Source organism: Prenolepis imparis, unplaced genomic scaffold (assembly GCF_030444845.1).
Source record: "Prenolepis imparis isolate NDT839.2.m4 unplaced genomic scaffold, iyPreImpa1.0 SCAF_17, whole genome shotgun sequence".
Classification (NCBI taxonomy): domain Eukaryota; kingdom Metazoa; phylum Arthropoda; class Insecta; order Hymenoptera; family Formicidae; genus Prenolepis; species Prenolepis imparis.
Window position 1 is genome coordinate 731738 of NW_028141175.1, and position 16411 is coordinate 748148.

At 37.4% G+C, this 16411-nt stretch overlaps 1 protein-coding gene across 1 annotated transcript; it reads left to right on the plus strand.

The window, feature by feature from the left end:
* The first annotated feature begins 83 nt into the window (after positions 1-83).
* Positions 84-16401, plus strand: Bsg (immunoglobulin domain-containing protein Bsg). The gene is made up of 5 exons (XM_083056297.1): positions 84-912; positions 12143-12406; positions 13758-14003; positions 14209-14653; positions 15151-16401. Exons 1-5 carry the CDS (start codon positions 837-839, stop codon positions 15194-15196), a joined length of 1077 nt encoding a protein of 358 aa, XP_082912423.1. The 5' UTR covers positions 84-836; the 3' UTR covers positions 15197-16401.
* Positions 16402-16411: the final 10 nt, after the last annotated feature.

The window sequence follows — 16411 nt, forward strand, 5'->3', positions numbered from 1 at the left end:
AATCAGGCGCGTCCGACAGATGGCGCCCGAAAGTAACTCGGCGGCGCATGCGCACCGCGAGCTCGCTCAGTCTCGGTTCGGAAAAGGAGGGAACGAGCGGGCGCGCGACAGAGCGAGACGCGAGACGAAACGTCCGCGCGGAGAGCTCCGAGCAGAAGACAACGGCCGCCATTTTTCTCCTGACATTGCCGTGTCGTGTAGTAGCTGTTCTCGCGGTGTTATTTGTCGACGCGGGGGGATCCGCGATTATTCGTCCTCGTCTCCTCTTTGTCCTCTACCTCTCTCTTTCTCTTTCCGTCTCGCTCCAAGTTGAACCGACGACGACGTCGATAACGAGGAGAAGGGAGCGACGACGGGGCGGCGACGACGGAGGTGGTGGTGGCGGAGGTGATACCCGGACGATATACGGCCTCTGTGTGTAGTGCGAATCATAGAGATAAGAGCCCGAGTGCAAAAGAACGATAAGACGTCAGTGATAGATCGTGTCTGCTCTCTCATCGTCGACGACGGCGGCGGGGGAGGGTGAAGAGGAGGAGAAATAGCAGCAGCTGTGACGGGTATTCTCTCTCGTCAGTCGTGCACGTTCGATCGGAGTGAAGAGGGAACTTGTTGACGGAGAGCGAGTACAACAACGACGTTGGAATTACGACGCTGACAAGGGAGAGAACAAGGACGTTCACCCTCTAGGGGCGAAGAATCGGCGAAGAACGAACGTGAAAGGACGGCTCCCCTACGACGAGGTGGATCATCATCATCGACGTGCTCCTCGTCGTTGATATCGTATTGTCGTACGGTCACGCGCCACCGCGTACAGCATCGGCAGCAGCGCCACCGGGATGGAGAGGCGAGCCGCTTTTGTGCTGCTGGGGCTGCTATATTTAGCGGTGGGCACCCTCGTCACGGTCCAGGCAGGTGAGTCTCTCGGATACTTTCGGCCAACCTCGCTTCTCGCTTTTATCCGTCCCGACAGCTCCTTCCGTTCTCGCGACTTCTCTCTCTCTCTCTCTCTCTCTCTCTCTCTCTCTCTCTCTCTCTCTCTCTCTCTCTCTCGTATTATCCTGTCCGCTGTCTTGATCCATCCTTTTCCTCCGGACAAGGTAAATATGATATGAGTGAGTCTACGATGAGATTTTTTTTCGATAAGATTTGCAAGGCTGATGTTAATTGACGATGATGATTATAATTGACGATGATGATTAAAAAAAAGAAAAATATTTATATTTCTTTCAAACACCAACGGAACACTTTCAGGGTCACGCAATAGTTGATTTCATCTTTGACGATATAATATTGCAGAGATAATTTATTTTATCTATGTGTGTGACTAGGTGACAAAATTATTGCACGATGATACAGCTAGGATTAGAACTGCCAACCGGTGACGATACTTTTTGTCATGGTCGTGCCTTCATCGATTAGGCAGTCGGTCACTTTTTTTGTAGGAATTTATAAGTATAATATAAACATTGATCTATATAAAACGATATAAAAGTACATGTGACTCAAGTTCCCCTAAGTTATATATTCGATTGAATTGTCCTTAACAATGTCTGAGTAAGCCTCGCGTGACGATTGGATTCAATTAACTCTGGGTTAACGATACGCTGTCCTCTCTCGTAAAAAATACAATCGTAGTACAAAAACAATTAAATAATTAATCACGTTTAGCGATATTGATGCCTTAAAAAAGGCATTAACCAAATTAAAATTAAAACATTGTTTTGTATTTAATTTTTAAAAGCTTTTTCGTCAAAGGAGAAAATTATCTCCCGCTCTATAATTAATAATTTTAAACAAATATTTTAAATATTTTTATCGCGAGAGAGAAAATGAATTTTTGGGATAAACGCAGCTAGTTTAAATCGACTGTTATATTTTCCTATATTAAAGAGCTTGCTTTGATATTATACATATACAAGAAGGACAGGCGTTAAATATGTACGATAAGAGAATATACCGGGCCTTTAGTTCTATATACCAAAATGGAGCATCTCTCGAGTCTCTATTGAGCGCGATGTGGGTTATAGGCTTCTATGGAGAGAGTAAAGTTACGTGCGCGGAATAATTGTTCAAGTTGATCTGTCGTTGAGTACATTTCATTACGGCCGTATATACCTACTTACATGTCTGTTATATCGTGCGAACTTTATCCCGAAAGATTAGATTGTCCGTCCGATAACAATAATCATGTGATTTCCTCATTTTCGATCTAATGGTGAGCAAAATTAACGCGCAAATTAGAAAAATCCCGACATTTGCCAACGATACGTTACGTCTTCATTATTTTTCGAAATTGCAATCTTATTAACGTAATAAAAACGTAAATAATTAGCGACGAATTAGTTGCTTTTCTCCTCGAGCAAAATTCTCGTCGCACCAACATTATTTTGTAATACAAATTCAGGTATTAAACGTAGCAAACTTAAATAAAGAAATTCAATAATAACTGAAATAATAAAAAATCGTAAAAAATAAATAATAAAATAAAATAAAAAATAAGAAGATTTCGAGGGGTTGGTCACTGAGGTAATTTTTGTACAAGGGCTAGGTAATTCAGCGGCAATCCAAAGGAAATTTTGCGCAATCCAAGGTAATTTTTGGTAATTCTAAATAATCTTTAGCATTCTCAGGTAATCTTGGGTAATTTAATAGGAAATCTAAGTAATCTAAGGGTAATATCAAATAATCTGTAGGTAATCTAAGGTAATCTTTAATTTTTGAACTTAGTGAACGTCATTGATGAATTGTATCTTTTTACAACAATATACATTTGCAGTCGATTTTTAGAGTCGACGCTTCGTAAAAACGTGCTTTTTTATAATTTAAGAATTGTCGTGATTAGGTTTTCGCGGCACCACGTCTTTCTCTCTCAGGCCACGAACACACGAGCATTTAAAAATTGCGAAATGCATTCTTATCTACAACCTTTGATAAGCCATCGTCACTTAACGGTAAAACAAAACCTATATTACAATTTTCATGTATTGAATATTCTGCCAGTAATTCCGGTATTATTTTCATTTTTATCGCACTTTATTTTTATGGATGTGTTGCAAAGAAAACAACTAACAGTAACAAAAATTAAATTTTTATTTCCAACATTTTTTAAAATATTTTAAAAATATATCAAAAAAAATTTTCTAAATCTTTTAAAATAGGAAAAAATTTTTACTGTTTACAACACATCAATTAAAATATATATTAAAAAAAATTCTTTAAAAATAATTTTAAATTTAAAAAAGGGAATATAAAATCGAAAAAGATATTGTAAATTCTAAGTATGATGGGCATAATTTGTATTAGGTAATCTTAAAGTAATCTGAGATAATTTAAAGGTAATTCCGTATCAAGGGTAATTATTGTACACTATAACCACTAGTGACCAACCCCTCGGAAGATTTTAAAAGTTGATCTTATTAGTCTGTTTCCTATATATATTTATATCAGAGCCTTTTAGTTTTATTATATTACGAAGGCTCCTGGGTGCTCATCGCGGCCATATTGGATTGTGACGTCAGAGGCGAGAAAGCACACGCTGAAAATTCTTAGATGCCATTTTTTAATGAAAAGATATTTCGGTTAAACAGCACTTCAGATGGCTTTAGCACACTCTTAAAAATCCCCGAAAACTATCCTTTTCCCTTTATAATCAATGCAACATCTGTAAAATGATCGAGATGTCAGACTTTGACATGCGGAATGACTGCGCATGTGCAAAGACCAGACGGACTGGGCTTTATAATATTACATTTTACAGCTGTTGATTGATTATAAAGGGGAAAGGATAGTTTTCGGGGTTTTTTAAGAGTGTGCTAAAGCCATCTGAAGTGCTGTTTCATCGAAATATTTTTTTATTTCGAAATGGCATCTAAGAAATTTTAGCGTGTGTTTTCTCGCCTCTGACGTCACGATTTCGACATGGTCGGAAAGGAGCCAGGAGCCTTAATAATTGGAAAGAAATAAAACAAAAGATACGCGACGTGAAATACAGATATAAATCAACACCCGTAACTGGTGTTTTTTCGTCGTTTCTCCTTGGAAATTTGTTTCGTGTTTACGAATATACATATATACAAGATTTCATCGGTACGATTTTTTTCGCGGGCTGCTAATATTTACAACGTTATACCGACGCTCCTCATCGAAACGATCGAAGAAACACCCACATTCGAGAGAGGAGAAGAAACTTTTCGCGTTTAATGAAACCGAAAGCTTTTACTCTTGTGGGATTCATTCCTGTAACACGTGTTTGGGCCGCACATTAACACACAATCGCGCATTAAAAATACACACAGTGAAGATAAATGATAGATACTTTTTATAAAACACACATGCGAAGAGAAGTTTGCACACGCATTTATTACTCGATAAATAAAAGGAAAGCCTCTCGTTCTCCGTTACTTTACTTACTTTATTACTTTTATTTATTTATTTATTTATTTATTTTCACGGGACTAAAATGACCCTTTAATGTACAATGTATACAAGGTTAGATTGATTAATTAAATATATCACATAACATATTAATAAGTAACACATTAATAAAACATCTGACATAAATTTTATTAAACGGTAGAGTTAACGGCAACAAGCAGTTAATGATCGAGTAAATAAGCTAAGAGACGGATGAAAAAAATCAATTTGATCTGAGAACTCATTTGCCACGGCGCATATCCTATTTAGTGATTTAAATTTTCCATACGAAGTGCGATGCTGCTCTACGTTAAAAATTTGATTTTTTCTTCTAAGCGGTCTGCTTGGAACATGCAGCGTTACCCGATCCAGCAATTCTGGACATTAATGTGTCCACTAATCAGTTTGTAGAGAAATAATAATTCCAAAAAAGTTCTTCTCTTTTCTAGTGTTTTTAAATTAAGCTTGTTGAGTATAAAATTATAAGAATGATCAAAGAAACACATGGGACTCCCCGTGAAATAGCTAATCTTACGAAGGAAACGGTGCTGGATCTTATCGATTTCTAAGCTATACTTAGATTGATACGGAGACCAAACGATGGCGGCATATTCCAAATGTGGCCTAACTAAAGCACAGTACAGAAATTACTTTCGCGAGGAAAATGAGGTAATTTTTTTTCCCAAATTTGACAGCTCCAGTAATTATCCTGAAATATTACGAGGATAGACGTTTATAGATCGCGATAAGATTCTCAACGGCGGATGACCGGAAAGGGTCTCCGGAAGTGAAGGATGCATCTCGACGAGGCATTTATTAACGTAATCTGCGGTTTGTCGAGTAATCTCGTGGTTCTAAAGTCGCTTTCTAGGTCATTTAACGAGACTTATCGACACCGTCGGGACGCGTTCTAAAAAAGTTTAGTCGATAATGCTGCAACTGTGTGCATCCTCGCGAGATAGCGAGATAGAGAGAGAAGGGGAGGGAAATCAAGACATGCTGCATCGCACGCGCTTCTCTTTAATCTTTACGGCAACTTTGTCGTAGTTGATTAAAAAAATCAAAAAAAGTAATAAAATTTATGATCGATAGATACAATAGGCTGTTCAACGGTGATGTACTCTTTATGATGTACAAATAATATAGATGTAAATATAATATACACGTGTCTCTTGTATGTATCGATTTTCGCGATACAGGTCGTCAACTCTACATCAATCTTCCGAGCATTAATATGTCAGATCGTTAATTACGAGCGATTTCGAGAGTTTAGCGCTCAGCTGTCGTCGAAGCGCAAAATTAATAAGCACTATATACATTGATATTTAAATGTTCATTAATATTCATTTTTTTTTTAATTTTTTTTTTCCAAGAAAGGCTGAATGTTTTGCCTCGTGTTTTCTCTTCGCGATGTTTCGTAACGAAGCGTTTAAATATTATTACGCGTTTAAATATCAATAGAAACGAACTTATACCTTTAGTACGTAAAAGAGTATTTTTTTCGAGTCGAGTATGCAACAGTTTAAAGCGCGAAAAATATCAGTAACTTTTTTACCGTTTATTTATTAAATATATATATTATATATATTTTTTTAATTATTTCTTGTACACTGAGAGAATTTTCTCTTAGATTTTACCCTAAAAGTCATGGTAATCGTGGGACAATATGGTATGGAAAGAATTTTATGAGAATTTCTCTGATTAATATTTATCACAATAAAAATAATAATATCTATCACAATAAAATACAAAACATGTTTGATTAATATTTTACTAAACTGCATAGTAAAATTAATCAAACATATTTTATATTTTACTGAGAGAAATTCTCATAAATATCTTTCTATACCATATTGTCCCAGGATTACCATGATTTTCAGGGTAAATTCTAAGAGAAAATTCTCTGTGTATATACAGGGTGTCCCATTTTAATCTCCCCAGGCAAATATCTCGAAAAATATGGAAGCTACGGAAAAATGTTTCAGACAAAAGTTGTAGGACTTGAAGGGGGACAGATGATGAAAATATGGACTTGACCTTGAGTGACCTATTGAAGGTCAGGTCAAGGTCATCGATGTTTTCTTAAATGGAACCCCCTATTTTTTTATCGCATATTCTTGTAGCCCTTGTCGAGACGTTTTCAAAACACTACCTATTGATGTCTCTTACGCAAGCCGTTCCCAAGATATGAAGCTTTAAAATTGACATACCGCCGGCATTTGCATTATCCGATGTACACCGCGGGGAGGTTGTTCAGTCGAATTTGTATATCAAGTGGCTCTAAAAAGGGCAGTAACCACGTAACAGCGCGTACCGGGGAAAATCTCGGATTTATGATATAGGCAAAGGACGGAAGATATGCTTTTCGTTCTACACTGTGCTGTAATGGCCATGCGTTACTAATATATAAATTAAAGAGAACAGAAAGATTAGGGCCTGACGAACGGACGTAGCGCGTATGCGTCACTACAGTAAAAAAATATATCGAATAAAATTTTATACAATTGTAAAAAAAAGGGCTTTAATAGGTCACTCAAGGTCAAGTCCATATTTTCATCATCTGTCCCGTTTCAAGTCCTACAACTTTGGTCTGAAACATTTTTCCGTATCTTCCATATTTTTCGAGATATTTGCCTGGGGAGATTAAAATGGGACATCCTGTATATATATATTTTTTTCTCTATATATGTATAATTAATATTATATAACGAAAATAAAAATAAAATATCTTTCTTAATCGAACGAGATAGGATCTTCTTTGAAATCTTATATTGGAAAACACTATTACATCGAATCTTTTTTAAACCTTCACATCGGTGAGGCTAATACATACTTTTTATCGCGTTGTTAATAATCGATGCAGCAATAACTGGGCGTCATCGCGACAAGTTACCTTTCCAACGGAGTTCTTTCTGAAGGACTCGCGAGAAATCGCTGTCAACGTTGCTGAGCAAGTCGGAGTATCGGATTCTTCGTGCACGTAAAGAGATATCGCGAATCTCGCGACTCGACGATCGCTTATTAAAATCGCGCGAAAGCAAGAGTCAGCGACTGCGGACGTCGACGATGACGACGATGATGACGACTAGACGTCGAGGACGACGAACTTTTGTTGCGCAACGATCGACCCTATTTTCCACTCAGCCGGAAAATTCGCCTCGCGAATGGTAACCCATATCTGGTATCTGTCGTTATACAGACTTTAACCCCGATATATGTACACGAGGAGACTACACTGACGACAGAGGAAAAGCCTGCCAGACTCTGTGCGAGAATGCTAAAAACTTGACTCCGAATAGCTCCGCCTATTTTTATTACATCTATAAATCGCGCAACACACATTGGGATCATAATATTCCGAATTGAATCGGCGCCGTCTCGCCGGAAAACGCGGTTCTCTCGTGACTTAAACCTGCTTTTGATCGTTTAGTTGTCAAGGTCGAGCTGCTACAAATTTGCACTTAGGTTTTTCGAAAGACTAGAGAGAGAGAGAGAGAGAGAGAGAGAGAAAGAGAGAGAGAGTGGGGACCTAATATTGTGATTTGAAAGGGTTAATAAACCTCGGGACTCGACAGCTTGGCTTTTAAGCATGAAAGAACATCAACGAAATATATTCTGAATATTAATTTGTTTTCGTAATATCGCTCTCCTATACCCAGCCGCACGCGCGATATCTCTAGCCATCAGCATCACGTTTGGATGGTCAAGAAAGATCTCTATTCTTGAACAGCAGTCGAGCACGTCTCATCCTGCAAGGATGCATCTATTTTTACGATTTTACTAAACGTACGCGAAGTTTCATGGTCTTTCTGACGCGTTCGGAAACATCGAGGCGGGCTACATTTTCAGATCTCGGAACGAAGAAGAAGACGAGGGTCTGGGAATATACTTGGAAAGTGTGTCGCATCTTGTCGTGATTAGCGCGCTCAGAAATGCACACATTATATATCGCGAAATTTTCATACCCTCGCAAATATATCATTAGTTGATATTTACGAGACGCGTTCTCGGGAAGACAGCTCGCTGTATTTTTTCCGGAAACGTGTCTGTCGTCTGTATAATGATAAACAAGCATATGAGATAAAAGCAAAGCGTCATAAAAGCGCGATAAATCTTTTCGATTAGAAACGAAATTATAGAAATGCTGGCTTCTCTTTCTCTCGCGCTGCATTTTATGCAAACTATATAGAATGATACACAGTCACGAGCTGGAAATGTGAATCATGCACTGATCATATATAGGAGATACGTCCTTGGATTCATCCAAGATTCCATTCACATGTCATTCACCTAAAAATCCAAACGCTTTATTCTAGAGACGTCGCGCCTTTCTAATTTTCGTCGCTTTCCCTATGTTCATCCAAGAAGCGACAAGAGAGAGTTCCATTCTTATCAAGAAAGATAGAGGGAGAATTCTCTCTGGGAATCCATCGAGAATGATGAAGAATCCGCCATATCTTCGTTTGGCCTCTGACGTGGACTTGGTGTGGATTTTCAGCTGCGTGGAGCCGTCGTGAAAGCGTGGTCTTAAAATAACATTCGTAGTTTATTGATTTTCCCTGAGTTACCTTGCCCCGCTGATTCGCATTTGACGCTGTGTCAGTTCGCCGGACGATTCTTCTCCCTCTCTCCCTCTCACTCTGTCGTTAAATTGAATTGGATTTCGCCGGGAAAACGTCAAAAACAGCGATGGAAAATTTTCGACATTATCGCCAGTAATACGAAATATAATTGAATAATGGTAATTAAATTTTATTAATTCAGTTGACAAAAGATTATATTAATTCGATCGTTTTTAGACCCGCCTATGACGATTCTGTAATAATGAGAAGGATGGAGCGACAATCAAACGAATTTCGCTTTGTCCATTAATTCCCTCGACGATATTTAGTTCGCTATCGGCGCTACATTGAAACTGGATGAGTGACTTGTTTTGTCCTCTAATCGATTGTTCTCCCCTCGAATGACGTTAATAACATCGTAAATATTTTATTCTGATCACTCGAGTAAATCGTAATACGCGGCGACTTAAATAATGATTTGTTCTCTGACTCATCGTTTTCGCCGATCATGCCAGGATTCGCGCCTTGTTGCTATCATCGTGAAACCATTATATACACGGATATACAACTCACACGTACACACGCGCGTGTACGTCATCACGTCGGTATAATTCCGCCGATTCGTCATCAACGCATAGCTGTTGAGAGAGGAGAATTTTATGCAAACCGTTCGCGTCCGATGGACGCTCGATTTATATATATTCACGCAAGCTTGTATAATTTTGCGTAAAAATATTATTCGATATATCTTCTACGTAATAGCTTGATAACAAGAATGAAATAGATGAGCAAAGTATTACGAAATTAACTTTTCGTGAAAAGAATTAGTTATAATGAAACTAATTAATTAAAGCTGACCCCTTTCAGCTACAACAATACTTCTCGGTATAGAATTCCCTTAAATTCCCTCCGAGAGCAGCTGTGTCGTGTGTAAAGCTATTTACACACGACACAGCGCGTACTAGTCAAGGGAATTAGATAAATTACCGCTAATTATTTCCCGCGAGAGAAAATTCCAGCTCATTGCTCCAAGTATACTTGCCAATCAACTAATCGTATACATATATAATATAATAAATCTTAATTATTATTAACGATCGCTAGTCAGAAAAATAGGAGTAGTGGAAATGATCGACCAAAACTAGCAAATAATAAATTTATTTAAATTTCAGAACATTGTAATAATATAAAATTGCATCATACTTCACATTCTGTTATAAGTAAACATCGGTCTGAGCATAAACATGATTTCGATTGGAATAAATATAATGTTTTACATACTGAAAAACATGTAAGGAAGAGAGAGATAGCCGAAATGTTTTACATTAAAAAACTTGATAATAACATTATCTCACATAAGGATACAGAGAGTTTAAATGAGTCTATAACAAAATAATAAGGTCGTGTAAATAAGCTTACTTGAAATCTATTATTCTGTGACGATCCTTCGGGAGGATATGTTGTCTGCTGTCTCGCACTTTCAATTTATTTGACTTTTTAATAAAAAATGCTGTACAATGACAGTGTATAATTGAGATGTAATTGTAACTAATTTTATTTGTAAGTATGGGTATCTCTTGTAAATTGGGCTTGGTTATACTAAAAGTGTTCTGTGTCACCGACGATATGTAAAAAATTTTGTTTCAGTGTTTCACTTGAAAAGGACCACAATCATATGGTCGAAACGTCGTGAAATTTAAATAAATTTATTATTTGCTAGTTTTGGTCGATCATTTCCACTACTCCCATATATAATATATATGTATATACAGGGTGTTTCTAAAACTATGTCGGAGATTTTAAGGGCGTATTCTAGGGGTCAAAATAAGAAAAAAAGTTCGTATAAACATGGGTCCAAAAATGCTTTTCCTCTGAGTTATAGCCTCCTAAAGTTGGGGGGAAAATCGAAAAATTAGCTCTCGGAGACTTTCACAGATCATTTTGCAGTGTAATAATTAATATAGTGACCTTTTACACATGAAACCATTTTTATGTGATTTTGACAATTTGATCCGACTTTGAGAAGGAGATATGGGGGGGGGGGGTGCTAATTTTCATTTTTGAACCCATGTTTATAAGAACTTTTTTTCTTATTTTGACCCCTAGAATATGCCCTTAAAATCTCTGACATTGGTTCAGAAACACCCTGTATATGTGCGGCCGATATTCTCAGTCGTATAGCAGTCACTCACACTAATGCGAATCGGTGACGTAAGAACGAGAAGACTTCTTATCGAGTAGTTTGCTGACGTAAATATGCGTAAACATGAGCTCCCCGAGTATAATCGATATTCGGATCTCTTGCATCCGAAGTAAGGACGAATATACATTTTCTGGCAAGTCAAGTATCTTCGTCACGTGAATCTCTCTCGAGTGTCGATCATCGTACGACCGGAGGCTTGAAATTTCGACAAAATTATATAATTTATAATTAAAAAATTAATTGGCTAATTTAATTTGGAAATTAAAAATACTTACCAGAGCGAATTAATTATCTTAATTGAAATATTAATTTTACTCTTGATGAAAAAAAAAGTGAGAAAGCGCATGTAATAAATATCACTTTGCAAAATAGATCCTCGGAGCAACGTAGCTTGTTAAAGCAATGGCGCACTCATTTATTCACAAGGATATATATGTATATACCGATTCTTTAACCGTTTTATCTTACCTTTTACCCACGCGAGGCGAATATTTTCGCCTTATCCAAGGTTGACCATTTATACAGATACCGGTTCGCTCTGACTTCTTTATAGTCACACAAATAACAGCTGATGAATTTTCCTCGAAACAACAAGTCTGGTTTCTCTGCTACAAATAGTAGCAGGAAAGACACGTCATTGTAAAAATACTGCGATAATTATTTATAAGGGCATTATACTTGCAATTTAAAAGAATTTAAAATTTATTAATTTATGTAATTCTTTTTCCTTATTGTTCTTACTTCATATATGTATTTTTGGTTTTTAACGCGTTAATTGTGGAAGACTATACTATAATCTTGCAGTCGTATTTTTTTTCGTGACATAAGAAAATTATAAATTCATTTGCGTGATGAATCAGCTTATCAAATCAAATTAAAAACGGAATGAGATATATCGACCTTTATCGCGATTTTTCGTATCTTTCAATCTTAATCTTTTTTCTCTTTTTTTTTTTGATAATAGTGACGTATTCGGGGCCGACGATCGTTCACGAGGGACAAAGTTGGGAGATCGAGTGCAACGACTTGAAGGACGATGATCTCATTAGGTGGACCAGGAACGGCCAGACGCTGGAGCCTGAGCTGTCCAGCGGTCAGCTGGTTGTCCTCTCAAAAGATGGCACCGGCACCAGCAAACTTTCGGCGACCCAAGCGGCAGAGAGCCACGATGGAGATTATAAATGCACAACCGACAGTGTGGAGGCTTTCCATCTCTCGATATATTTCGGTTCGTATAATATATATTACTACGTTGACAAGTCGGTTTTTAATCTCACTTCAGAAATTTGTCATTGTAAAAATTTTCGACGATTTTTCTCCGACATCCTGTATGTATAAATCTACGTCACCGCACATTCTCCTTCTCCCTTTCGCGACGAGATACGGTAATATCCTTGTCACAGTTTCCATTAAGAAAATTAGCATATATTTAGCCGTTCCAAGGATGTGTGTAACTTGCTTTATCCTAATTTATTATTTTATTTTATTAGCACACGTATTTATCACAAATTCCTCTGTCGAATAAATATAGCTAAATATTGATTGTATCGATTAAATTAATAAGCTCAAGTATTTACAGCTTTACATGGCCTATATCTAAAATCTTGTCTCTGCATCTGTGATAACGTTTGATAACTTGATATTTTCGCTGCTATCTCGTGTAAATTCACAATTATTGCCTTATTGCATGCTCGAGATCGTTTTATTCACTTTCCTCTTTTCTCGATATAAAAATATATTCGACTAGAAAAAAAATATTAATAATAATATTTATACTGTGCTATTTTTGTTGATGCATTAGCGTATTTTAAACCAACATTAGCATAAACTATCATCTATATGCAAGAGCCATAATTTGATATTTGTGCTATTTTTATGCAGTAATGATATGTCCCTTTTATTATTATGATATTTAAATTATTTTTGCATATTCTGCATATATTATTTATTAATAATTAGGTAATCCCTTTTATGAATATATATTTCATGACATGACTCTTTTATGATCGTTAATTATCGTTGTATAATTAAATCGTGCAATATATAATTAATATATGTATCTTTATGAATTTATTATAGATAACAACAATTTCAATTCTGATATCCGAAACATACAATAAATATTTTTATATTTGAAAAAAATGGAAAATATACACTTGTGTTTCTCGCAAATTTAACGATGACGTTCAGACAATTCGTATATAGTAAATAAAAGTGAATGAACTTTTTCTACAAAAGTAAAATCTGCACGAATTGTTTGATTCTCTTTGGTTGTGTACGTGCCATGTATTTCTTAGCTATTATTACAGATTATTTAGGACGTTCTAAATATAACTATTGTGGTAGTTGCTACCGTCACTCACCTGCATTATAATATTTGAGCAATTTAGGATAAAGTTATAAATAGATTCTTTCATAAGGTAAAAAAATAGATTTTTATCCTTTTCTTTTTAGTAAAATACAAAAACGAAATGCATATGTATACCCTTTCGATGATTCGTTCGATACTGCAAGTTGCACGTAATGTTATATTTGCGAAAGCATTGAAAAAAAATAATATCTCTCCCTGTTTGACGCAGATATAAAAGTTAGAGTACTTACGCCCAAGGACGTACCTTTGCTGCTCGAATGCGCAAACAAGAGCGATAAAGTGCAATGGCAGAAGGAGAAGACACCGTTGAGCACAGCGCTAGCTGGCAACGAAGACCTCGTCAAGATTGACAACGAGACCGGCAGCCTGGAGATTTTGAAGGACAAGGAGGAGGTTTTTGGAAATTACACTTGTAAAGCTGGCGCAAACTCCACGATCGAATACAGAGTCGTACGTGAGTACTCTGCAATTTGACAATTTTACACAATTTTACATCAAAGATCTATTAAAAGTAAACATCTTACACAAAAACATCATTAATGGGGAATATTACATTATTATGAAAGTATCTGTTTTAGAAAAAAAAAGAGAAAAAATTTTGTGTAAAGATATTATGCCGAAGAAGTCTTCGTCTCATATTCGGCATTCTAAAATTTCAGCGAGGCCGATGGCGCATCTGTCTGATTCTACCAGCGTGGTGGAGGGGGAGAAATTGCACTTGGTATGCGGCGGAAAACAGAGCCCCGGCGTAAAGGTATCCTGGACTTTCGGGAATCAAAATTATACGCGCAGCAAGGGTCGCGTGAAGATCAGCAAGGACACGGAGAGGGGTATCTACGGCGCCGTTCTAATCGTCGACAACATCGAGATGAGCGATCGCGGTAACATCATTTGCAGGGTGTCGTACAACTGGTCCGATCCAGTTGAGGAGCACTCGTCGGAGGCCGAGACATTCCTCAGGGTGAAGGATAAGCTCGCCGCACTCTGGCCCTTCCTAGGCATTTGTGCGGAGGTTCTTATTCTGTGCGCCATCATCTTGGTCTACGAGAAGAAGCGGAACAAGGCCGAACTTGAGGAGTCCGATACTGATCAGAGTCCTGATACGTAAGTATGTTTTAGGATTATACTGTCTATCTCTCTGTATATATTTGCTTTTTTAATTGAATCTGTACGGAATATATGTAAATTGTTATCTTGATTTTTTAATCCGTAGACATAATGTGTTAGAAGCCATCTCCCTCGAGGAACTTTTGGATTATTATGTTTTATTACATGGGCCTCTTTCCACCGACCTTCCAATCTCATCTCCAATGTCACGATCCACCAAGAATGTTCACTTCGAGCCTATCTCGGATAAGTTCCGGAAATATCGTATTCTAAAATTTGTCCCGGCTTGGCTAAATAATCTGTTCCGATTGTTTACGAAAAGAAAAACGCGGATGAGGATTATTTATCCTATTCGTTCCATTCCTATTTTAGTCCTTTATAATTATAAACTTGCAGCATTTTCGAATATGACTATAAATTATATTAAATAGAAACTTTCTATAAATTCTTGTACTCGACTGTTTGTCTGATATCTCATTTCGTTAAATTTATAGTAAACCGACGCCCAACAAGGAATCCGATGTCAGGCAGAGAAAGTGAAACAAATAGACGAACAAGGAGCGATGCGATAGAAATGGAAAGAGGAGCTGTCATGTGTCACAGAGTGTTATAAAGGAAATTCATAAAGATAACGGGACTTGAATAAGAGAGGTATAATGTCACAAATGTGTGGAATAAACACTGAAAAATGGACTGCAGCAAGTTCGAGTGGGCCATTCATAGTGCACGCCTGCGTGAAAGCAGGTTTTGTGCAGCAGATGCGTGCATAGCAGGATCACACAAGTTACTAACAAATTAAATTAAGCCTTATTACGGTGTTCACTCCATTTATCAGATGTTCGCCTGTTCGTATTCTTTAACTACACCGCTTTGACCGACAAAGAGAAAGATATGTTGACACGAGTTATATGTACAAGTGCCGATGATGATGACAGGAGTGCGTGCCAGGGAATGAAGGGTGAGAAAGAGTGGGAGAGAGAGGAAAACAGAGAGAAAGAGAAAGAGAGCGCGAGAGAGAGAGAGAGAGAGAGAGAGAGAGAGAGAGAGAGAGAGAGAGAGAGAGAGAGAGAGAGAGAGAGAGCGAGATATAAAAAAAAATAATGCATGTATGAATGAAAAGTTAAAAAGAAAAAATAGAGATCGCGACAAGTCGAAAAATAAGCATGCTCGTCGAACGCGAGTACATATAATTTTCCACAAAACGCTTCGAGGTGCAAACTTCTGATAAACACCAATAGCTTGTTCGCGCGTTTACTCGTCACGTACAGCTACACGATTTTTGCGCTTGCGCGTTCGTCGAGCATGCCATGGAAGTATTAGATTCGCGTAGAAGTCGTTTCTCAAACTTCGCACGTGTGACAGGAGAAAATCAATAAAATAAACTTTATGGTAGGGCCGAAAATATGTGCTCGATACTAGTTACGTAATATAATAGGAACGCAGGCAGTGCGTGTCACAATTGGCTTCCGGATATATTGTTCGCGTACTTTTGAAGGTACAAAAAGAAGAGAGAAAGAGAGGGAGAGCGAGAGAGAATGAGAGAGAAAGAGAGCCTATCTTTGGCGTCGCCTTACATTACGATATATTCCATCGCGCTAGTGGAGATATCCCGGAAGTCTGGCTGCACGCGACGCCGTTGTTAACGACATTAATGTAATTAATACTGTAATATTATTGCCATCGTTACTACTGCTGCTACAACTATCGTTATTATGATTATTACAAGTATTATATCGTTAATTTTACCCACTATTG

Coding starts and splice junctions, on each gene's coding strand:
- Bsg (XM_083056297.1), top strand. CDS start 837: ATGGAGAGGCGAGCCGCTTTTGTGCTGCTGGGGCTGCTATATTTAGCG. Junction 913..12,142: donor CCTCGTCACGGTCCAGGCAG/GTGAGTCTCTCG, acceptor TTTTGATAATAG/TGACGTATTCGGGGCCGACG. Junction 12,407..13,757: donor CCATCTCTCGATATATTTCG/GTTCGTATAATA, acceptor TGTTTGACGCAG/ATATAAAAGTTAGAGTACTT.